The 26,552-nt window shown below is 33.3% G+C and overlaps 1 protein-coding gene across 3 annotated transcripts in view; it reads right to left on the bottom strand.

Moving 5' to 3' along the window:
* Window positions 1–26,552, bottom strand: part of CADM2 (cell adhesion molecule 2) — a 1,075,089-nt gene that overhangs the window by 125,791 nt on the left and 922,746 nt on the right. For all 3 annotated transcript variants that reach the window (XM_081796571.1, XM_081796570.1, XM_081796572.1), the window contains one exon: window positions 5,616–5,706. In XM_081796571.1, the coding sequence (XP_081652697.1) occupies window positions 5,616–5,706 (91 nt within the window). The remainder of the gene's footprint in view (window positions 1–5,615; window positions 5,707–26,552) is intronic.

Below are 26,552 nucleotides of genomic sequence, written 5' to 3'. Positions count from 1 at the left end.
AACCTACAACTGCTCTGAAAAGTAAAGTTTATTAATTAAAAATAAAATACTTCATGTCGCTAAATGACTTTTTCAAATCCACTCAGGCCACAGATATCCACAGATTTGTAATTCAAACCTAGTTTTGTGTTTCTCTTTCTAATGTACCCCACAGCTTTTAATGCCCCAGAGCATGACCACTTAGGCATCATATCTGAACAGAAATACAGACCTGGATGGTTAATGAGATAGCTTTCTATAACATAGATGGCAGTAGAGAAATAACTATCGTGTAATTAACATCTATTTTGCATTAGGTCAAATGGTATGACATTGCTATTACTGTAGATCAATATTCTTTTTTCAAAATTTACGTTTTTGTCCAGTTTTGGCCTACAACATTTCACTCTGATGATGACTGGCTTTCTTTAACTCCTGGTTTACTTTGTCATTTCTTCTGGCTGTGATTAGATTGTATGACAAGTAATAAATAAACTATGATTTGTAAAAATGTCATTTTAGGCTGAGAAAACTGGCTTGATATAATAAAACTGTTTTGCCTTAATTTACATCTCATTTTCATCTCTATTATGCTAATAGGAAAGTGCATCAAATGCATCAATATGTTCTTATCAGATTTCTTCTTAAATTCTTGATCATTTTAAAAATCATTTTGTCCCATTTTAGAGGGACACATAATTGTCCCTAACAAGGGATGTTTTGTGCTAGGCTATTATGTATATTAGATTTATGCCAAAACATAAGAAAAATTGTGGTTATCAGAAGGTAAAATAGTAAGCAAAACATAAACATCATGCTGGATACACAGAAAAGTTTATCCATACCTATAATTATTTTCTTTTATAGATTAAATGCCAAATATACATTTATTTGACTGAAAATGTCCCACTGCTTTTGTGAAGCAAATTTACATAGTGTTAAACATTTGATTAAAATAAATGATGATTCTTTAGCTATAGCTTGTGGTGGGGGGGCAACCCCATACCTTTTAAGGTCATGACTTTAATGTAATGTAACAGCTTTTTTCTTTCTCTACTTCTATAAATGGAGAATGCTGCTGCCTGAAAGCTGTCTGGGAATTCAGCCAAAGAAAGAAGAAGGTTGCAAAAACTCTGGGGACTTGAAAGAAAAGTGGTTGGCATTAGCTCTGTCCTCACTTTAAACTAAAATTAAAACAATAGACAGACATGTACAGTAATCTCTCTTTTAAGGAAAGAATACAATGCCTCTATAGTAATGTCAACTGGAACAATTTGGTCCTGGCCCAAGTTATGCAGCTGTTCCACAGGAAAACAGCAAAAGGCTTCCATCCAAAACAGGCAAATAAGGCATGATTGTTCATAAACAGTCACTGGGGCCCTCACATTTAGAACAAGGAAAACAACATTAGCATACAGGAGGGCAGGTTAGGAACATGAGTTTCAGTACTAATTGAACCATGCCATCATTTCATGATTTATACAAAAGATAGTAGTGTTATTTTGTCTACTATCCATATGCCTAATAACTGTGAATAACTCATTCTTCAGGAAATTATACATCAAATATTTTTTTTAATGTTTATTTACTTATTTTGAGAGAGAGACAGTGAATGAGCAGGGGAGACAGAGAGAGAGGGAATCCCAAGCAGGCTCTGCACTGGCAGTGCAGAGCCCAACACAGGGCTTGAACTCACGAATTATGAGATCATGACCTCAGCTGAAATCAAGAATCAGATGCTTAACCGACTGTGCCACCCAGGCGCCCCTCGGTCAAATATTTTTTTTAAGAAACAATAAAGATTTGATCATGGATTAAAGGTACAAGATGAAAAAGAATCATATATCCATTATCCATTTCTATTTTTCACCTGCTTATTCAAGGTGCATCAGGCATAAATGGTAAAGATAGTGGAAATTAAGTGTTTGTGTAGTCAATAGGAAGAAAAGCTGCCGTGTTGCTTTTTCGTGGTTTCAAAATAACAACATGGGGAATCAGGTATAAGACCTGCAAAGTAATAGAGCAGAACTTTGACAGTGAGTACCAGAGTAAGACAGGAAATTCAAGCCTGCCCACTGGGTGTATGTGATATCACACAAGTCATTTTCACTCCCATTCTTTGGGATTTTTTAAAATTCTATCTCAAAATATGGACAATCTCTCTTACTATTGTTTTTATTTTAAAACCCTGTTTGACAAAAATTTCTTTTCTCATTCCGTTCTACTTTTCATGATTCATTTTCTGAAATGGGTGGCCTTTCCATTTATTTTACTTCCCCACCGCCTACTAATTTCCTGATTAATCCATTTCAATTTGCCTTCTGTTCTACTTGCTCTAGTGAGACTGTTTTCTTTATGATCAGTAAGATTTCCTTCTGGGAAAATCCAATGATTTCTTTTCAGTCTTACCTTGGTTTTTGTCCTATATGCCTCATCTGGCACTGTTGGGGATAGAATAAAACTAAAGAGAGGCTAGGAATTACTCTGTCTTTAAAGAAGTTAATGCCTTCATTTACTAGAAATGATAGTTACTTCGAAAATGCAGAAGAGTGGATTTTAAGATGATTCGGAAGAACAGAAGAGAAGCAGTGGTCTAAAGACGAGAAGGACTCAAAGAAGATGGCTATTTCTCTAATATCAATGGCCTGGCAATCTACTAGGAAAGAAAATGATAAAAAGGAAATTGCAAATGAGTGTACAGCACAAGAGAATCAGTTAATACATATTAATTTGTAGGCTATAGCATACAGAATATAACATTGGGAACTATAAGGTTGAAGATAAAATATAAAGACCATTTTAACTCTTATGGAGTGACCAGAAGATATTATACTAATCACAGATATTTTGTGTGGTTATAACCTCCTGCTAGAAACAGTCAGTTTGTTAGGCTTTTGTCAACTTTCCAGAAAGGGCATGCATGTAGAAAAAGGCCTGCTAAAAGAGGATGGAAAAAGGAAAATATTTCTTAAGACTAACCAGTTTTTCACCTTCAGGCATCTAGGGGTTCATCTTCAGGGCTAAACATTATTGTAGGGACCATCCTAGTTCTTCAAAAGTTACTTTGGCTAGCATAAGTGACAATTTAAACTTGGCAATTGAAATAGAAAACAGCTGAACGAATGGAAGTCTGGGGCACTGATTGAACTGAATTTAAATCCTGAGTCATCCATTTTAAACTTGGGTGAATAAAGGAAATTTGGTTACCATTGTTGAGATTTAGTTTTCGTTTCTGTAAAATAAGGAGTGCTTTCTTATCTCCTTTATCTTTTTCCAAAGTGCTATGATATTAATCGGGATTTTTCTGACAAATGTAGCATTTCTATTTCCCAAACTTCTGGAAGCTTTGTATTACTAAGTAAAATAAATAAATGAAAGGCTATTATACTTTTTGTTCATCTGCAGTGCAGAGGAGTAATACACACCCACGCTTATTTCTAGGTAACTGGAACAGAGACCCACAATAGGACACAACCATAAATTATTCAACCATATCTGAACTGGTGAAAAACAACTACCTAAAGAGCCAATTATGTAGACCTCCCAAATGAATTATTCACATAAATTAAATGCTCTTTCTACTGGTGGAAGTAGATGTGGAACCAAAGAGTAGATCATTGACAGGTAATTAGATGCTATTTGAACAGGGATATATCATTTCCATCGTCATCTCATTTATTTTTTTTATTTTTTTTTTTCAACGTTTATTTATTTTTGGGACAGAGAGAGACAGAGCATGAGCGGGGGAGGGACAGAGAGAGAGGGAGACACAGAATCGGAAACAGGCTCCAGGCTCTGAGCCATCAGCCCAGAGCCTGACGCGGGGCTCGAACTCACGGACAGTTGAGATCGTGACCTGGCTGAAGTCGGACGCTTAACCGACTGCGCCACCCAGGCGCCCCCATCGTCATCTCATTTAATTGCCTAAGTTGTACACATATTCCAAATGTACACATATGTACTTTGGGGCAGATCAGTGAAGAAAAGGTAAAAGCAAAACTCCTTTGCTATGCCCTCACCCTGAGTTCCTTCGTGTCCTCATGTATATGCTGACCTCTGAGATTATAAGGAGGAAGAAAAGCAAAAACAAATCAAAACAAAATAACAACAGAAGCAGAAGCAAACAGAGAGAGACTGTTGTGGGAAATAATAAGTGAAAGCAACGGGGGGGGGGGGGGGGGGGAATGGAAGGAAAAGTTAGGAAAGAAACTCTGTTGTTAGATACACAGAATCACAACTAAAGAAATTAGGAATTAAGCATGTCTGAAGCTGACTAGAGTCTATTCCATTTCCTTCTCTAGTTGAAAGTACTGAATTTGTAGCCAGAAGTTCTTGTTAAAGCTATAATACCAACACGCACGGCTACACTCAGCATACTGTGGTAGAAAAATGTTTTCTATAAGCAATTTAAGCTTATCAGAAGGTGAGAACTATATAAGTGAATTGCACAGTGTATATGTAGTAAGCTACTATGAGAAAGTTTTTTCCTTTCAAGGTCTAAAATGCCTTAAGTGTTTTTTAAAAGATAGAAGAAAAATAATGGATTTACTGAATGTTCTTTAAATCAGTATTATTTTTATCGTTAGAAAAAAAATACTGGAGGAGAGAACAGTTTTAAAATATCAAAACTTTGATTAAAAAAGTGTGAATTCACTTAGTGTGTTAAAAATTATAATACCACATAATTGAGGATTTGATATTTCAGGCTCTGTCTTAAAATTCTTTTAGAAAAATTTCTCATGGAATAATAAGTATACACTTAAATAACAAATATTATCAGGCATAATTTTTTTAAGAATTTAACTTGATTTGCACAGAAGCAGCCCCCTATCATTATATACTGAAAACAATTAAATTTCTCCTATTAAAATTTAAACAGAAATACAAATTAATTGGAAGCTTTTAAAATAATCAAATAAATGACTTTCAGCTCAATCTAGACTCCCACTATATTAGAATGATCAAATGGCTGTCAAATAGTCTTTGAGTAATACATATTTGGATAATTCACACTTAAATTTTTTATAAAAATAGATTTTCTGTGTTTATAAACATGTTAAATGTTTATAAACATGAACGCCAAAAAGTAATTTAAAGTTGAAGTGATATTAGAACTTATGTATTCTAATAATGAAATCACCTTACATTTGGAAATGTTGAAGCATATCACATTCACAAATTATGTCTCATGGGGGCTATATTAGAAATGTAGATGTTATTTCCCTTATTACAAAAATGATTTCCCTTTTAATTTTAAAACTTGGGGATATTTTGAGGATGTTTCAATATTTTCAAAGATTTTCATGGGAGAAGTTCAGCAATGTGTAACTTCTATCAATCTCATAAACAGTGACTGATTAAGCCCACTTTCCTTTCAGGTTGAAATATCTTACTAGAAATAAAAAGAAAAAAAAAATCACAGCTGGAAACCTTCCCAGAAACTTCACTAGATGACAAAGTAAAAGACCAATCTTCCACAGATACTTAATGAAGACATGGTTCAGGGGATTTCTGTTCTAGAGATGACTTTGCCCACCAAGAAAAGACAAAAACAGTGGATTTCTGCCGTTAAAGCCTGAAATCAAAGCAGTATAGGAGAAAAAGTGAAAAACTTTATTGCTCATTAAATCACTTACAGTGGTTTTCCTTTGGATTCACAAGTCAAAATTAATGGCTGTCCTTCTTGTGGAAAAGGAGTGGATGGTATAATCTTAACTGATGGTGTATCTAGAAAAAAATGAAAAGGAATATTAAGAAATGACACTAAATACACATAAAACTATACATTTAATAGTTGCACATTATGGTGTAGGTTCAGGCTTTATCTTACTATCGTGTATATTTACAAGGAATTTCTCAGAGTTAGCAAAACAGAGTATACAATTTTAAGAAGCTACCACCCTATCTGTGAAAAGCTAACAAAAATATCTGAATATCTTATGAGCACCACTGTTGTGTTATTTCTGAAATCTGAATATAAAAGTGAAATTGCAAAAAGTGGTTCAGATGAATATCAAGCATTCCATACAATTGTTTCTTTGACTATTTATAGATGGCTATGAATACTATTATTATGGACCGAATGCATTTATGTACATTTGAATAACAGCACTTTTCTGTGGCAGGAATACCAGGAATCACAATAAAGAACCCACAAAGAACTCAGGATCATAAGCATACTGTCTCATAAGCATTATGCAGAATCTCTTTGAAATACAGTAATGCAGCATTTGGCACATGTTGCTTGCTCTAAAGTACAGTTGGCAAATAATTTAAAATCGTTATTTTGAATATTACTAGAAGTTAACATTTTGTTACATATGCTACAGCATAATTATTATAAAATATTTTATTTCCATTTTAAAATCATCCTTGGTGAAAGAAGATTCAAAAATACTTTAAGACATAATTTTCACGCCACGTGATATTATTTCATCAACACAGAGACACATATTTCATAGCAGAACTGGAAAATAAGCTTAAAATCACAGATGATGTGAACATACTCATTGCTTATTACATCTGCTTATTCTTACATCTGTTTTGCTTATTGCTAGTCCTAGCACTGTGTGGCCAACACAACATGGAATCCCAATCAACGTGGGATTGCCTCCTGCTCTTATCTCTGCATCCTCATCAAAAAACAAAGTAGGCTCTGAATGCTCCAGATAGTCACAATTATATTCCCTTCCCTTACCTGTGATGGAAGAACTGAACCATCCTGGGGTTATATTCACTCTCTGACTTTGAAACTGATAAGTATCTATCAACTGTAATTTTTAGGTTTGTTCTCTTCCTTCAGGAAAATATTACTCAGCCTTGTCATATATCAAATGGTAAACTATGATCCTGTGGAAGACCTTATATCATACTTATAAATTATTTATATGTTTTAAATACATTCTTTTTCAGTCCTTTCAACAAGATAATATACTGTTGATAATCAACAATAATATCCTGGTTGCACATAAGCATTCCATATATATTAGGGTAGATAATTTCAATGTGAAATAATCCAGAAAAAAAAAACAATTTGAAGAACTATGACACATATTCATCATACCTTTAGCCGGTAGGGGAGAAAAATTTAATAAAGGATTAAATTACACTTTGGTAATTTTTCGATTATCACCATCACATTTATGGAATCAGTTATTGACTATAATGACTATGTAATATTTCCTCAAAGCAGAACATTTTAAAAAGGGAAGGCAAAATGTTAACAATTATACAGGGTAACAAATGTGAGCCAGAATGATTCTGGAAAATGAGGTCTATTGTCTTTTGAAATTTGACATGTATAAAAAGCAAAATGTAATTTCATCCTGACAAATAAAAACAAGCTTCATTCCAGAAAAAGAAGTAGAAGAAATTTCAGAAAAATGTGATTCTAGGAAAGAGAGTCGCATTAACTTGGGTGTCTGTGATGCTTAATTTTATGTGTCAACTTGCCTGCACCAAGGGGTGCGCAGATACTTGCCCAAACATTATTCTGGGCATTTCAGTAAGAGTACTTGGGTAAGAGATCAACATTTAAATAAGCAGACTGAGTAAAGCTGATTGCACTCACTAATGAGGGTGGGCCTTGTCAGATGAGTTGAATGCCTGGATAAAACAAAAAAATGATCCTCCCCAAATAAGAGAGAATTCTTTCTGTCTGAGGGCCTTCAAACTAGAAGATTGACTTTTTTCCTGTTTTGGACTCAAAGTGAAACATTTGCTCTTCTTGGGTCTTGAACCAATTGGTCTTCAGACTCAACAACACCAGCTCTCCTAATTTATCAGCACTTTGGACCCAGACTCAAACTAAATCATCAGCTCTTCTGGGTCTCAAGCTTGGCAATTCAGCCTGCAGGTGTTGGGATTTGCAGCCTCCCTAGCTGTGTGAGCCAATCCCTTATAATAAATCTCTTTATGTATACATTTTATTAGTTTTGTTTCTCTGGAGAACCCTGACAAATACTGAAACCTAACAAACAGACCCTGAGACATGACTTTTATGGACGTGGTATTAGGAAGGACAAGAAAGTGAGACAGGAAGAGAAGGAAGTAAATAGTGTGCTCTTGAGCAGATTACACAGTGGGGAACTGGGATTCAATTCTGCTATGGATCTCTGAGGGACAATGTAGGGAATGCCTCAGAGTTACCGTGTTCAATGAGCAAGGGAGAGCAGTATTTAGGGAATATTTACCGATTTTCATTAGTGTTTGGTTGAGGATTACTCTGGAGGAAGTGAAGACTATCATTTCCCTGGCATTCCTGGTCTGCTCAGTGCCCAGAAATGGTGTATGCGAAAGGGATATGGGCAGGTCGCCACAGGCAATCTGTGTCAGCAAGGTAAAATGCATAGCAGTGGGTAACTGTTAGACTAGAGGAAAACAGAATATGGTCTGATTTCTGTTAGCTCTGCCGGTTTTGTATAAGTAGTTTATTAGAGGTGAGACTTTGTATAGCAAATTATTCCCTGAAGCAAGATTCAGGATTCCTTTCATATCCAAAATACAGAATTTTAAGCATAAGAAAATGCTGAAGCACATAATATGTTTTGCATGCATTTCTGTGGAACTTTCAAAAGGTAAGATCACCAAATAACCTCTGAAGTAACCAAAATCGAGGGATATAACACAATGCTCTTCTATTTTACTTCAGTTACCTTACTGAAAATGTTGATTAGTCTCTATGTCTAAGAATGATCTTTGCTAGGTTTAAGAATACCCCCCTCTCTATAGCCTATCACTCCATGTTTCTGATTCGACTCTTACATCTCTGGCTATTGCCCCTCAAATTCTGTTGAGTTGTCTTTGGAATTTAGCCTCTAAATACTGAGATCACCAAGATCATGATTTGTTCTCTGGTAATTCTGGTTGGGTCCTTTCAGCCACAGCCATCACTTCGGTTTCTATCTACTCACCAATCATTCTCAGGTTTACATCCTAGAGCCGCTCTCTAGCACAAACCACACGTACGTAATGCAGCACCTATCGGACATGTCCACTTGAATGTCTAAAAGACATGGTGCCTTTACTATGTCCTAAATGAGCTCAAGGTCTCCAACCCCTACCTCCCTGTTCCTCATCCGGCAACCTCTAGCTCTATAGATACAACCAGCCTCCACCCAGCTACTTACACCAGACACCTCCTGTAACCTTGTATTTCTATCATCAATCAGTTCATCAGGTCTGGTTGATTGACCTCCTGAATAGTTTTCACATCGATTCAGTTCTTTTTTATAGCTGCACGACTACTACTTTTATCTAGTTTACCACAATAGTGAATGGTCTCTCTCGTGTTAATTGTTGTCCCCCTAAATCTAACTCTTAGAACTTAATAAAGTTGTCTTCTCAAAACGTAAATCTGATACCATCAGTTTTCTGCATGGTTAATCTTTGCTCTTAAGATTAAAAGCACAATTTTTAAGATAGCCTTTCAGTTTCATGTGATCTGTACACTTCTTGACTCCCTTGCCTTCTAACATGCTTTTTCATTCTTTGAATTCCAGATAATTACACTTTCTTTCAGGTCCTTTAATAAATGTGTTTCATCCTGCTTTTATACAAATTGTTTGGAATACTCCATTCTGGGGGAGCTTCTTTAACTCTTTTAAATCTCAACTCAAATATCATTTGCTAAGGGCATTCATTCATTATCCTCAAGTGTGATAGAAAAGATACCTCTTCTACATGTTCTCTTTTTCACGTTTATGTGATTTTAAAACAGCCACTGCTATTTCCTCAGTATCTCACACAATACTTGAAAATCTGTGCTTGATAAATAAATTCTTAAATGAATGAATACACTAAAGATTTTGTTATGCTTTCTTACTGGTTTGGTATATTAATTTTAAAATATTAAAAAGTGCTTAATTCAAATTTTGTTGTGGTCTGTTGTATGTAAAATTAATCTTAAATATTTTTTTTATTTAAATTTTTTTTTAACATTTATTTTTGAGACAGAGAGAGACAGAGCATGAACGGGGGAGGGTCAGAGAGAGAGGGAGACACAGAATCTGAAACAGGCTCCAGGCTCTGAGCTGTCAGCACAGAGCCCGACGCGGGGCTCAAACTCACATACCGCGAGATCATGACCTAGCCGAAGTCGGACGCTTAACCTACTGAGCCACCCAGGTGCCCCAAATTAATCTTAAATATTCATGTTATAAGCCTTAGATAGACTTATACTCTTAGCTCATATTTAATTTAAATTTCTGTTGCTGACTCTCTTCCTTGTATAAATCTTCTGTTAGATAACATTAGATAACAACTTTTCATGATTGTAAAAATGACCATTTGTTTTTTAATGCAAATATCTCATAAATAAACTAGTTTCTCTCCTCTATGATTTTGGCAGGGGTATCACTCATTTGTGAACAAATTTATTCAATCAGCCAGAATTCTAAGTTATGTTTCCACATAAGTCAGCATTTCTCTTTAAATAGTCCATTTTAACAATATACACAAAATTACATTTTTTACCACATCAAATACAACAGTAATGTGATTATTACCCCAAACTTGACTCTTTCTCAAAGAATTTTTTTATTAAAATTTTTTCAATGTTTATTTATTTTTGAGAGAGAGGGAGAAAGAGTTTAGTGGGGGAGGGACACAGAAAGAGGGACACAGAATCTGAGGCAGGCTCCAGGCTCTGAGCTGTTATCACAGATTCAGGGCTCTAATTCACAAACTGTGAGATCATGACCTGAGCCAAAATTGGATGCCTAACCTACTGAGCCACCCAGGTACCCCAAATTTTTTTAATAACAAAAAGTAATTTGTGCTTTAACAGGTTTTTACTTAATGATAAAGATATCCGTCATTACTACTTCTATTTTATTTTCATCAATCACTTTGTTGTATCCATAAGGGAGTTGATCAAGCACTGCTAGGTTAAAATTATTTTAGTGAAATATCAATAATATTCTATAAAAATGTCTTTAAATTGGTATAGAACTCCGATACTTATTCAGTTATCTTAGCCAATAAAAAGACAAACCAAAAGTTATAGTCATTTAAAAAAGTGAGTTAAGGGGCGCCTGGGTGGCGCAGTCGGTTAAGCGTCCGACTTCAGCCAGGTCACGATCTCACGGTCCGTGAGTTCGAGCCCCGCGTCAGGCTCTGGGCTGATGGCTCAGAGCCTGGAGCCTGTTTCCGATTCTGTGTCTCCCTCTCTCTCTGTCCCTCCCCCGTTCATGCTCTGTCTCTCTCTGTCCCAAAAATAAATAAACGTTGAAAAAAAAAAATTTTAAAAAAATAAAAAAAAATAAAAAAATAAAAAAAAAAAAAAAATAAAAAAGTGAGTTAAATTTAAGAATCTTCAGTCTCCAGGATTTCTTCAAAATATATATTTTAATAATTGAAAACAACAGGTAAACATATTTTTCTCTACTATTTATTTTGTTATATATCAAAACAAATGGAGAAAGTGTCACTTCTAAAAAGTGTCACAATGCACAACAGATAATAAATAATGATTTTAAAAATAATCTTAAATTTATGCATGTATTAGCCCATTAATCTTTTTACCAACCAAGGTATAAATAGGAATGAGAAAGTGAATACCGTACAATCCAAACCTTTTATTGCATGCCTTTGCCAAGTTATCTGTTAATAATTTTAAACTTTCTTTTTCTGTTCATATTTCTTAAGTTATTTGTAGATTTTTTGCTTTCAAAAAATTGGGAATATTTTTTAAAAGTTTATTTATTTATTTAATTTTGAGAGAGAGAGAAGGAGAGAGAGAATCCCAAGCCGGACACTGGGTTTGAACTCACGAACCATGAGATTGTGATCAGAGCTGAAATCAAGAGTCCAACGTTTAACTGACTGTGCCACCCAGGCACCTCAGGATTGACAGTATTTTTTTTTAACTGAAGTTTACTTAAATAGTAATTCCAGGCTTGCTTCAGAAATAATCTATTCCTACATGGAATATGAATTCATTTCATCCTGTTTCACATCTTCACAAAACAGAATGGCATTTTTCTTTAGTTGTTTGGGAATATCTACTGTATTGTTTTTACATTACTAACATAATACATTGTATTGTACCAATTAATGATAGTAAATAAGGAGGTCAGTAAAATTCATTATTACTGCTCTGAATTTATCTTAGCTTTGTCTTATACGTGACACTTCTTTGTTTTGAAAATAACGATTTCTATGTCTGTTTTAAAATGTCTTCAAGTAAGTCAACTCTAACAACACCACACTCATTGAACATAAATGTACTTATAGAATGATATATAATGTTTATGATATTAATATAAAGTGTTTATGATTAATATATAATGTTTATGATTAATATATAATGCTTATAGCATATAAACATATATATAATAGATAATACACATATATAATATATAATAAGCACATACAAATGGCAAAGAACAGCAAATAATTTGGTTTAAATTATTTCATAATACAGAATGTATACTGTTAATATAAAACACTGCACATAGTAAAATACACATTTTTTTTTTACATGGCTGCTTCATTCAACACATTTTTAGCCTTCAAGATCCAAGGTCTTAACCTATTTAATTGTATGGTCTCAGATCCTAACAAAATGCCTGAAATGTTGTAAGGGTTCTTTAAGTGTTGAGTGAATAAGTGAATGAGTTGCTTCTCATTTCTCTCAAAATGCAAGCAAATGAGAAAGTTTTGCAGAAGAATAGAGAAAATAGGGATATATTCATTCATCCAAAAATAATTTTCAGTACTAGCAAACAAGCAAAATATGCAGATATTTAAAAAGCCCAATGTTTCCTTTCCAAGGCTTTTGTAGGAACAATATCACTCTTTAAAATCTATTTTTAAAATTACTAAAATGTGGAAAGAAAACACACTTTATTCTGAAGCATTATTTCTTGTACTTATCTGAAAAATTCTAGGTTTCATTTAGAAACAAGCACAATTACTATCAAGAGATAGATTAATGCACAATTATCATTTTTATTAAAAATTTTAAAAGCTTTATGAACTTGGGAAGGAAGGACACCTCCTGTTTTCCTTGAACAACTCAGGATTTGAATCAAAGTAAAGATATTGATCCAGTGAAATGGATTTTCTATACCCTTAACAAAGATTTTAGAAAAGAGAAAAGATCTGTGATGAAGCTATCATTAAACCACCTAATGGACACTCTTGAAAGCACAAGCTCTTAAAGTAGTGTCAGTCGTTCAACATTTATCCATCACTAAGGGTTTTGTAGGTGAATAAAAAGTTTTAAATCAAATGTTTTACCAATAAAAAAAAGAAAGGAAAGAAACACCTTACCTCTTCTTTAATCAAAGAAATACAACAGAAATTTAAGGTTATATAAAATAACATCAGCCTGTTCTGCATGATGAAAAATTACTGAATAAGGGAAACAATCAATCATAAGGGAAAATCTAACATTAGCTTACTAATCTATCATTAGCTATATAGTGTATCATTCCATACAGTATAATATATTGAGTGAACAAAGATGGTTTATAACTTAAGCAACAGTCATTTGCATTGCCCATGGCATTATGTGGATCCTTGGTTAAAAGCAAAATATCATCTTGATCATTTTATGTGTTCACAAAAGTTATTTCCTATGAGTAGTCCGTAGTAAACATTTATATAGTTCCTAAAACATATAAGGAATTGTACTATTACCATTCATATCCATTGTTTACCACAATTGTAACATTATGACATTATACATTATAACATTCACACTGTAACATGCAAAGCCCTAGTGTTAGTTTTCATAAGTAGTGCTGCTGAGTGCTTATTACATTCTTAGAAAAGCAAGTTCTTCAGAGCAGAGATTATGTCTGTCTTGTTCACTGGTTTATCCTTGGCCATAAAATAACTCCTGGCCCTTAATTAAATATTTATTGAATAAACAAAAAGCAGATTTTTATATTTTCCAACTACTGGTTAGGACCACTAGTGTGTTATAAAATCAAATTTATGGGGCGCCTGGGTGGCGCAGTCGGTTAAGCGTCCAACTTCAGCCAGGTCACGATCTCGCGGTCTGTGAGTTCGAGCCCCGCGTCAGGCTCTGGGCTGATGGCTCGGAGCCTGGAGCCTGTTTCCGATTCTGTGTCTCCCTCTCTCTCTGCCCCTCCCCTGTTCATGCTCTGTCTCTCTCTGTCCCAAAAATAAATAAAAAACGTTGAAAATCAAATTTATGTGTCACAGCAATCTTCTAATAAAATGAACATTGATCAAATACTTGGTAAAAGTTATCATTGTAAATGTTCTATATGTGTTGTCTCATTGAACTCTTTCATACAGCATGCAAGGTAGACCTTGGTTGACTTACTGTACAGAACATAAAACTAAGGCTCAGAGGAGTCACTCACCCCAGTTACACGATCACAAATCACTTAGACAGTTTGAATCTTGTTCCCCTGATCTTAACCACACCTCAATAAATTTGTGTTTCCTGTTCCCTCTTAGAATGGGAATTGGTGCTTTTTGTAGTAACTTTTTTGTCTTCTATTGTTCTCCAAAATCACCTTTTTTTTCATCTGGCTGAATTGGAAACTGGCAAAACATTTGCTTTGACTCTGTATGATCTTCAAATTATAAAACCTATCTGGCACTGTTACTAAATTCTAGGTATAAACCACATAGACTATCAGTCTGTCTATTTGTCTCTCCTCTCTCTCTCTCTCTCTCTCTCTCTCTTTCTCTCTGTCTCTTCTTTTATAACCCTCTTAAATCTCCCTTTCACATCATTTTCCTCTTTGACAGATGAAAATATTCTTTTGAGTGAGGTGGTTAAAAGGTACAAATTTCCAGTTATAAGATATATAATTCTGAGGATGTAATGTATAGCATGATGCCTATAGTTAACATACCGTATGCATATTTGAAAATTGCTAAGAAAATAGACCTTAAAAGTTCTCATCACAAGAAAAATAATTGTAACTATGTGCAGTGACAGATGTTAACTATATATATATATATATATATATATATATATATCCTGAATAATTATGTTGTATACCTTAAACTAATACAGTGTCATAGTATTAGATATCAACTATATATAAAAATTATATATTAATAAAACTGGGAAAATGTTTAAAAAACAAATATATACATTTCCTTATTAATTATTACGATATATCCTTCACAAAGATTAGGTGACCATATAGTTGACATACCCTTCTCAACAAGGTGTTTCTCTTCTCTGTAAATAATACAGAATAATTCCTACAGCAAATTTCTGTCAAGGACAATTGAGAAATTTTGAAGTATTTTGTAGATGAAAGAGTTGTGATTCTTTGCCTTATAGCAATGTTATTATATAAAGATTTCTGAACAAAATAATTTAATTAGCAACCTTATACTAATTAGCAACCTTATACGTATCTCTCAGTAATTACATAAATACTAAAGAAAATTAGGCACCGATTTACCTTTGTGAAGCCGCTTTGGAGTTTTCTCTAAAATAGTGGTTCTCAGAGGCAATTTTGCCCTCCCCTCCCCAGGACATTTGGCACCATCTAGAGACATTTTTGCTCTTTACAGTGTTGGTGAGATGTAGAAGGGATCCTAGTAACATTGCATAGACAGAGCCCAGGAAGGTTGCTAAATATCCTTCAATGCACAAGACAGCCCCTCCACCAGAAAGGTTTGCCTGGCCCAAGATAGTGCATAGTAGTGCCCTTCTGTAAGACATTTACATTCATTCTATTCATTACCTATATAGCTCTTCCTTGTTACAACGGATTAGGAACAACCAGAGAACTGTGAAACCACATACATTTCTATGGGATGCGTGGTCTTTTCTCAAATCTCTACTTCTGAAATGAAAGAAGTGCTGAATACTCTGAGGAAGGCTGTTAAAATACTCTCCTGAAATGAAAAGCTGAAAATCAAACTCAGGCTACACCTCAAGGTCCACCACTTTTTGTGTGGATACACCAACCATTTCAGCTGCAGCATTATCTGCTATCTATTCCTTCTGTGTAAGACTGACTTTTTCTCAGACGTCCAATTTATTTTTCCTGTTTGTAATTTTACAGTAAAACTCAGACCCTCACTTTCCTTTTAACTCACAACATTATGAAAAGAATGCTCAAAACTATCAGGTACTTTTTCCTTCAACAGTCTATGAAATTCCTTTTAATTCTAGTGAAAAATTATTTTTGTGACAGTATTTAATGTATTCAACAAATGTATACAAATGAGTGTGTGTAGAAGACCCACTGCTACCACTTTTCAAGCACTATAGACCCACAAATATAGTAACCCATAGTAATTTATTCAAATAAGATATCATGTACAGTTCCAAATCATGCAAAATTTAAAATTGAAAGCAACACAGCATTTGATGAAGAATTATAGGTGTTAGGAAGGAAGGGCTTATACGTATTTATCAGAAACAAAGAAAGTTACCCAGAGAAGTGGCACTTAAAATAGTTCAAAGATTACATAGTATTTGAACTGGCATTTTTCTAGAGGTAAAGAATAGAAGGAAATTCAAAACAGTTGAACAAAGGGTTGTTGTAGAGAAGATGTGGGCTGTGTATGACGTTGTATGTGAGCCATCCAGAAATAATATAAAGTGTAGGATACGTTATCTCTAAAGGGTGCTGACAGCAGCATTGTAGGGTTTTTTCCCCTAATATCATCAAATTTTTAATCTTTTTTTAATTGAGTATAAGTATTCTATTTGTTTCAGGTGTACAACATAGTGATTCAACATCTCTATGTTGTAAGTGTAGCTACCATCTGTCACCATACAATGCTAATATAGTATCATTTACTAGATTCCCAGTGTTGTGCCTTTTATTCTCAGGACTTATTCACTCCATAACCGGAAGCCTGTGTCCCCCACTCCCCTTCACCCATTTTGCCCACCCCTCCATCCTTTCCCTCTGGCAGCCATCGATTCATTCTTTGTATTTAAAGGTCTGATTCTACTTTTTGTTTGTTTATTCATTTGCTTTGTTTTTCAGATATTACATACGAATGAAATCATATGGCATTTATCTTTTTCAGTCTGACTTATTTCACTTCCCATAATCACCAAATTTAAGATTGATTTTTTTTTTCAATTTTGGTAAATAGTGTATGTCTGGGCAAAATTACAAAGCAAATTCTCTCTCTCTCTCTCTCTCTCTCTCTCTCTATATATATATATATATATATACATATATATATATATATATATTACTTATTTCATAGGTTTTCTGTTTGTATTCTCAAGCTTTTGCATTTCCTTTCACAATGTATAGACCTCATAGAAAGTTTTCCTAAAATTGTTTGCATACATAAGGTATGTTACTTTCCTAATACTAATACTAATAATGAAAAACCCAGCACTTATAAAACATTACTTGATTTAATCCTTGCAAAAAATATGAAGTAGGTACATTTTCCAAATGAGGAAATTAGGTTTAGCATAAAGTCACTTAGGGAAACTTGAATTCCAAACTAGCCTTATCTGACTTCAGAACTAGAACCTTTAAAAATGCAGTATTGATTTTCAAGGTCGCACTGTTTTCCAAATATATTTTCTTTAAAAGCTTCTATATCACTGCCGTGGTTGTTAACCTGTATTTGGACACCAAACATTGTAGTTTTGTAAAAGCATAGCCTATCCCTATATGGCACATCTTACCTACCACCTCAAAGAACAGATGGACTGTGATCACTACTCACTAACGAGCTCCAATGTGATCATTCTACACTTAAACCAAAAATTAAATAGCAAATTCTAAAATCATAGTCATCACAAAGAAAACCGAAAGGCATTTTGAGGGCACAATAAAACTTCCTGCAACTCTCTAATAATTACTAAAATCACTAGCCTTGTTCTTAATAATATAAATAAAAATTTTCCTCCTAAAAAGATAGGGAAGGTTAACCCTTAGCATATTATTAGAGTTCAATGGCCCCAAGTTTAGTTGTCGAGCTTCTATATGAAACAGTTCTATTTTTAGAGACTGCATTTCATGATTTGTACCCTTTTATAGAGGTCCTCCTAAAAACAAAGAGAAAATCTACTTTTCAAAATTTACTTTTCAATTACGATCTGAAAACACTGGACTCTTTTGTAAATCTAAGATAACATTATGAAATTATATGGGTGTTATATTTTCTATAGTATGAAAAATCTTGCTACTTTAGCATTTTATGAATTACTTCACCATTAACTTGACCATAACTCAATTATCCCCAAGTATACTAAATGGAATGACATAATACGAAAATGGAAGTATGATGAAATCATCTAGAGTGATGGTGTCCAATATAGTAACTAGTGGCATATGACTATGTAAATTTCAATGTAAATTAATTAAAATTAAATAAAATTTAAGCCACACTTCATTAGTCACAAGATCTACATTTCAAGTGCTTAGTAGCCACATGTAGCTAGTTATTGACTACTTACTATTTTGGGACAATAAGAACATTTCCATCATGACATGAAACTATATTAAACAGTGCTGGTGTGGAAGGATTATGCGAGAGTGATGTAAATCATCACTGTTGCCTGATCCCCATTCATGTATAGGGTTGGTCAGATTATGTATTTTTTTCGTGGTAGCAGAAAAGAAGTCTGGAAATAAAAAACATCATTCTAGTTTTGTTTGCTTGTTTGTTGGTTGTTTTGTTAGCTTTCATGATCATTTGAGAATTCTGAATCTTTCATTTCCTGCTCAGAATAGCAAGAGAAGAAAGTTGACAGAGAAAGAGATCTCAAAATTATTAGATAGATCAGATGATAAATGCAGAGAGAAAACAGTAGGACTCAAGAATATAATGATGGTGAAACAGAAGTCTTCACTTATGAAATACTAGAAGAATTTTATTAAACTCAAAAATCAATAAGTAAACAATTTGTTTCTAAGGAAACAAAGGGAAGGTCTTTATCACACAATATTTTGCAACTAGATTTTGCTAAAAAGAAAATATGACAATGTTTTTTCATTTTTATGCTTTCTGTGCATTAGAACTTATATAGTTCATAAACGGATAAATGCTGAAGTCATTTGGTAATAATAAAATTTAAATTCATTTTACTTTTTAATTTGCTGGTGCTTATAAATTGAAAAATAAAAATGCTTGCAATTATAGAACAAAGATATTTTTCCTCTCTTTGACAAAATTAGGAACCACCAAAGTTTTTAAAAGTGTTTCATTCTGACAACTCAAGGGAAAAAAAGAACCAGAAACAATGATTAAATAGGACAAGGTAGACATACATTTTAAATCTGGACTCGGTATTTACAATATGATGTGTTCCAGGACCATACGTGACAGTTGTTGCCCATTTGGGGCATATATATCATCAAATCCAGGGAAATATGGAAAAGAAATTCAAGTTTGCTATATTTAAATTATTATTAAAGAGTCTAACAAAGTTGTTTTTCATTATCCCTTTATTATTACATTTTCACATTGTTAAAAAATAACTTACAGCCTAAAAATCTAAAAACAATACGGCTCTTAGGCCCAGAGGGTAAATGGTAATTACATTCTTTCCTGACATATCAAGGATTAGCATAATAAAGTTTAATATATTGGTGATTATATTTGTGGTAATTATAATATAATCAAATTTATAATACTTCTTAATTATAAATTTATAAATATTGACAAAATTACGATATCAAAGAAGTCTGAGGATTGACACTACTTACTTCAAGACAGTAACCTAGTCAGTATGGTATTAATGCAAAATAAATAGATCAAGGAACAGAATAGAGAGCTCAGAGAGAACCCCACATATGTATAGTCAACGGATCTTTAACAAAGGAACAAAGGCAATTCAATGAAGAAATGATAGTCTTTTTAACAAATTACAGAACAACTGACATTCACAAGCAAAAACATGAATTCAAATACAGACCTTACATCTTTCACAAAAATTAACTCAAAATGGGTCATAGACCTACAGGTAATGTGCAAAACTATAAAACTTCTAAAAGATAAGATAGGAGACATCTAGATGACCTCAGGCTTAATGACAACTTTTTAGATACAACACAGGGAGCATAATCCATGAGACAGAAAAAAAAATGATAAGCTGAACTTCATTTAAATTAAATATGTTTGCTCTGGAGAAAGACATTTTAAAAAAATGAAAAGACAATGGGGGAAACTATTTGCAAAGGATATGTGTGATAAGTGACTGGTATCCAAAATGTGCAAAGAACTAACACTTAAAGCTCAAATGAGAAAAACAACACAATTAAAAACCTGGCAAAAATCTAGATAGACACCTCACCCAAGAAGATATGAAAATGGAAAATAGCATATGAAAAGATGCTCAGCGTCATAAGACATTATGGAATCGCAAATTAAAATGATACACCACCACTGTTTAGAATGGCCTAAATCCAAAACACTGACAATTCCAAATGCTAGTGAGGACATGGAGGAACAGGGACATTCATTCATTGGTGGTGGGAATGCAAATTAGGCAGCCATTTTGCAAGATAGTTTGCAGTTTATTACAAAGCTAAATATGGTCTTGCCACACAATCCAACAATACGATTTATAGTACAAGATAAACATGTTTAGATTTTTCTAAAATTTCATGTTTTAGTCTTAGTAGCATTAAGATACGTTGCCTCTTCTTTTCGTAATCAATTCATTTGCTTTTGCCAAAATTTGTTCTAATTAAAATTTGAATGCCATTTACTCAAGGAAGTTGAAAACTTCTGCTCAAACAAAAAGCTGTGCACAGATATTTATAGTAGCGTTATCCATAACTGCCAGAATTTGGAAGTAACTAAGATTTGTTTTCAGTAGGTGAATGGATAAACAAATCCTGGTATATGCAGACAATAAAATATTATTTAGCAATTAAAATAAATGTGCTCTCAAGCCACAAAAAAGACACGCCGCAACCTTATATGTATGTTTCCGAATGAAATAAAACAGTCTGAGAAGACTGTATGCTATATACCTCTAACTATATGATATCCTAGAAAAGGCAAACCTATACAGCTAGCTAATAGATCACACGGTTGGCAGGGGGTTGAGGAAAGGGAAGGGGCAATCAAGTGGTGAAGCACAGGGGCTTTTAGGGAAATGAATGTATTTTGTATGATATTGTGACCATGGTTGTAGGACATTATACATTGGTCAAAACCTTATAGAATCATACAACTTAAATTGTGAATGTTTATGTAAATTATGGACTTTTTCAAAGAATAATCTATCAATATTTGTTCATTAATTGTTAATATATGTACCACAATACTGTATCATGTTAATAATAGGGGAAAAAGTGAGGGGGGAGGGTAGGATAAGGGTATATATGGGAACTTTGTACTTCTTGTTCAAATTTTTTATAAACCGAAAGCTGCTCTTAAAAACAAAGCCTATTACTTAAAAAAAAGTCTTTTGGACCCAGATGGTAAATAGTAATGATATTAAGTATATTCAAGGCTAATCCAATAAAATTCAATACATCAATCAATTGATTATAGTTTTCTAACCGTATATTTTTCTCATAGAAATATATGTGTGTATATATGTGTATATGTATTACAGTTCAATCAGAAAACAGAACTAGAACAATTTGAAAATATTAGGACACTAATAAAATATAGGACACTAATTGAAAATATGTAGTCACTTTGGAAAAATCAGCCTTAAACTATATTTTAATAATATACTTCTAAAACATAATGCTACTAAATCAGAAGTTAAAAAAATTGAGGGGTGCCTGGGTGGCTCAGTTGGTTAAGCATCTCACTTTGGTTTAGGTCATGATCTCATTGTGTGTGAGTTCAAGCCCCATGTCAGGCTCTGTGCTGGCACACACAGCCTGCTTCACATTCTGTGTCTCCCTCTCTCTGCTCCTCCCCTGCTCACACTTTGTCTCCCCCTCTCTCAAAAATAAATAAACATTTAAAAAAATTTAAGAAAAGAAGTTAAAAAAATTGGATATTAATAACTTGTGCTTGTTTTCTCCGTATTAGGTTTTACTTATCAAAATCTTTTCTGTCTCACTTTCTTATCCAGTTTTTATTCTCAATTAAATTGACTTAAAATTAACTGCAAAAGATACATTGTCATCTGTACCATTTATACATTCCATCATTTGGGAACTATTTTTGAATAGCTTAACATAATTTTAAAACTTCTAAAAAAATTAAAACTTCTAAAAAATAATGTGTGCTTAAAATAATGTTAAAACTTCTAAAAAATTTGTAAATGTACACATTATAATAAGCTTGATTAAGAAAGGCCAGTTGAGAATACATTGGATTAGTTTAATATATGAAATTAATATTTGTTAAAATTTGGAATCTGTGCTCACAAACATATACACTTCTCTTGGCTTAGATTTAATAACACAAAAATATTTTCTTCTATTAATAACAGAAACTTTATAGTAACATTGAATCCATGCACTCAGATCACTTAAAATATTTGCTGATTAAATAATAATTCAATAATGCATGGACTAAATAAAATATTCTTTTACAATTAAAGACTAAATAATTATTTCATGATGCATGTCAATAATGTATCATTATGGGAAATATATGAATGCATCCTCCCTGAAAAAGGTTAAAAATCTATTGGACAACCATATATGAAAATGAATTTAAGATGGTTTAAAGACTTCAATTTTAAGACTTAAACTGTAAAACTCCTAAAAGAAAGCATGGTCAGTAAACTCTTTGATATTAGTCTTTACAGTGTTTTTTTGAATGACTCTTCCCAGGCAAAGGCAACAAAAGCTAAAATAAAGAAAAAAAGGGATTCCATCAAACTGAAAAGCTTTTCACACTGAAGGAAACCATCAACAAAATGAAAAGGCAAGCTACTGAATGGAAGAAGATATTTGCAAATCATACATCTGATAAAGGATCACTATAAAAATATGTAAAGAACTTACACAATTTAATATCAAGAAAATAAAATAACCCCATTAAAGAATGAGCAGAGGGCTTTAATATATTTTTCCAAAGAAGATATATAGATGTCCAAGGAGTACATGAAAAGATGCTTGACATCACTCATCATCAGGGGAATACAAATCAAATCACCTCATGCCTTTCAGAATGGCTATTAGCAAAAAGACACAAAAGAACAAGTGTGGAGAAAAGTGAAACCTCATGCACTGTTGTGGGAAAGTAAATTGGAGCAGCCACTATGGAAAATATAATGGAGTTTCCTCAAAAAAATTAAAATAAGAACAACTCTAGGATCCAACAATTCCATCTAAAGAAAACACAAACACCAATCTGGAGAGAGATGCACACCCTTAAGGGCATTGCAGCATTATTTGCAATAGTTAAGATATGGAAGCAGCTTAAGTGTGTATTAATAGATGAATGGAGAAAAAAGATGGTGAGAGAGAGAGAGATTACTCAGACATAAAAAGAATGAAAACTCGCCATTTGCAACAACATGGATGCTCCTACAAGGTATTATGCTAAGTAAAATAAGTCAGACAGAGAAAGACAAATACCACACGCATTCAGTTTACGTGGAATCTAAAAAACAAAACAAGCAAATTAACAAAACAGAAACAGATCCATAGAGAGAGGGGAAAAAAAACCCCAAAACTGTAGGTTACCAACAGGGGGGAGAACTGAGAGGTGGGTGAAATAGGTAAAAGGGGTTTAGAGATACAAACTCCCAGTTATAAAATAAAAATGTCCCAGGGATATAATATGGGAATATAGTCAATAATACTGTAATGACTTTGCATGGTGATAGATGGTATCTAAACTTCTGGTGATTATTTTGTAATATATAAAAATATCGAATCAGTCTAATGTACACCTGAAACTAATCAACTATTGTATGTCAATTATACTTCAATTAAATTAAAAAAAAAAAAAAACTATTGGGATCTCAAGTAGAGGTTGAAGATTAGGCTACCTTTCTTTATTAATGCAGAAAAATGTATCTTTTTGCTAAGCATGATAGATTACTTTGTGATTCTAAAATATATTCATTTCATGAACTTTGTGAAATATTTTGAAACTTAAAAATCCTTCCAAAGTATCCTCAGGCATAAAAGTGGTGTTTTGTTAATCCAAGTAACAATTTATTTTAATTTTTGAAAATTTAACCTCCAGAAACTTCTCATTTCACCTTTACTGACTCTGTTTACATTCTGTATCTCTGGACAGATAATTTGTGATAGACAAGGTAATTAAATAATCAGCATTTCACAAATGAGACACCAACTGAGTGAGAAATTTTATTTTGAAATTCTTCTTGTAGCACTCACCTTTCTGTCTAATAAACCTAGATAGCCTGAAACATTTAATTCAGTGCTTTCTGAAATAAACAGGCAGGTGGTGGAAGGATAGTTGATAGAACTAACACAGGACAATTAACAAGACATTGACGTGGGCTAGAGAGGTGAGAGAGGATTGAGTAGGTGAGAACTTAATTTTTTTATAAGTGAAAAAGGACAATCAAAAACTACATTTAATGGGGTGCCTGAGTGGCTCAGTTGGTTAAGCGGCTGACTTCGGGTCAGGTCATGATCTTGCAGTTTGTGGGTTCCAGCCCTGCATTGGGCTCTGTGCTGACAGCTCGGAGCCTGGAGCCTGCTTCAGATTCTGCGTCTCCCTCTCTCTCTCTGGCCCTCCCTGCTTATGCTTGCTCTCTCTCTCTCTCTCTCTCTCACAAAAATAAGTAAACATGAAAAAAAAAACTACATTTAATGAAGAATCTCTGCATGCATCCGAAAATATGTCTCTTCAATATCATGTATATCTACAGTGGAGATATAAACAAAATAGTTAAAACCTCCCAAACCCATATGTATTGAATTTCTTCTATAATCAGAATCTTAATTTTTTTAATGTTTGTTTGTTTGTTTGTTTATTTATTTATTTATTTTTGAGAGATTGAAACAGAGAGCTCGAGTGTGTAAGGGGCAAAGAGAGAGAGGGAGACAGAGGATCAGAAGTGGGCTCTGTGCTGACAGCAAGAGAGCCTGATGTGGGGCTCAAACCCACAAACCGTGACATCATGACCTGAGTTGCAGTCAGAAGCTTAGGAATCTTAATTGCCTGAGCCACCCAGGTGCCCCCAAATCTTAATTTTTTAAATTAGAATAAGTAGAGCTAAAGAGAGATCTGATCATGTACATTAGACAGTTCAGAAAAGTAGCAAATAATGTACAGTCAAGAATTTAGTTCATCTAGGGGTAAAGTAATTCTGTTTAAAAGAGAAAAAAAAAAGGAATTTCTTAAGCAATACGTTTTTTAACAAGATTTTAAGGGAAAAATTGATTAATAGTTCACTTGCATGTAAACTAGAATGGAAATTAAAAGCTTCAAGAAGTTAAAGGTCAGGCCTATAAATTGACCATTTAGTTCCTATAAAAATACTATTATAGCAACAAATAAATCCAGATCTTTTTCTGTTATTTAAAGATATATAATGCATTTATTTTCAGTCATTAACCTAACTCATCTCATTAGAATATATATATGTATATATATATTTCTTTTAAAAAAATTATTTTAAGTATATTCTATGCCCAATATGGGGCTTGAACTCATGACCCTAAGATTGAGACTCACATGCTCTACCAACTGAGTCAGCCAGGTGCTCCCTAACTGATCTCACTTAAATACACAATTTTAAAACTGCAGCCTCCATCTATCCTTCCTTCCCTCCTTCCTTCTTTCCTTCCTTCTTCCTTCCTTCCTTCCTGCCTTCCTTCCTTCCTTCCTTCCTGCCTTCCTTCCTCCTTCCTCCTTCTCTCACTCCCTCCATTCCTCTCTCCTTCCCTCCTACTTTTCTTCCTCCCTTTCCTCCTTCCTTCCTTCTGTTCTTTTTCTTTTTTTTTTGGTTGCTTACACTAAGCATATATGGGTTTTTATATGGTTGCTTACACTGATTTTGTTTAGGCTCACAATAGATTTTCTTCTGTGAACTATTTTAACTATGTACTGTTTTAAAACTTGTTTATAATGTGCATGTGTAAACAGTTACTTATAGGTAAAGAATGGCACTGTTACCAAATGGGAACCAGTAAACAAATATTAATGATAGCATAGTGTTTCATAATTTGATGAATTATTTATAATACGTTGTGTGTGCATATGTATATATACATATATATGTATATATATGTATATATATATATATACACACCTATATATATATATATATATATTTCACTTAACGCATATACATACACACAAGAGACTTAAAATTTGGGTTCTTATTTATCCATATGGGCAGTTCAATGCCACAGTACTAAAATGCTTTCTCAGAGCATTCACTATTCTGAAATACTTTACTAATCTGTCTGTTATTTTTCTCCTTTTCAATAACAGCTGCCTTTTTATGAAATTTTGTCAGTGTCACATATAGAAAATGAATGTTCAGTTATTTTCTTCTTTTCTGTGTTTTGTGCATATTTCTTTCTGTTCGTGAAGATACATTATTCTTATTGAGAATTAAATAAAATCTGACTTATACAATCTGCTCTTCTAAAAATTAAATCAGACAAATAAAAAGTTATTGTTTTCCAAGATCTGCATAAAAATAGAAATATGAATTAGAATTTCCATCTGTAAAAAAAGAGAGTCGCTTTTCCACAGCTCAGGTACAAAGTACGCTGTTATCTGTT

Source organism: Panthera onca, chromosome C2, assembly GCF_046562875.1.
Source record: "Panthera onca isolate mPanOnc1 chromosome C2, mPanOnc1 haplotype 2, whole genome shotgun sequence".
Classification (NCBI taxonomy): Eukaryota; Metazoa; Chordata; class Mammalia; order Carnivora; family Felidae; genus Panthera; species Panthera onca.
This window is presented reverse-complemented; position numbering and strand designations above follow the sequence as displayed.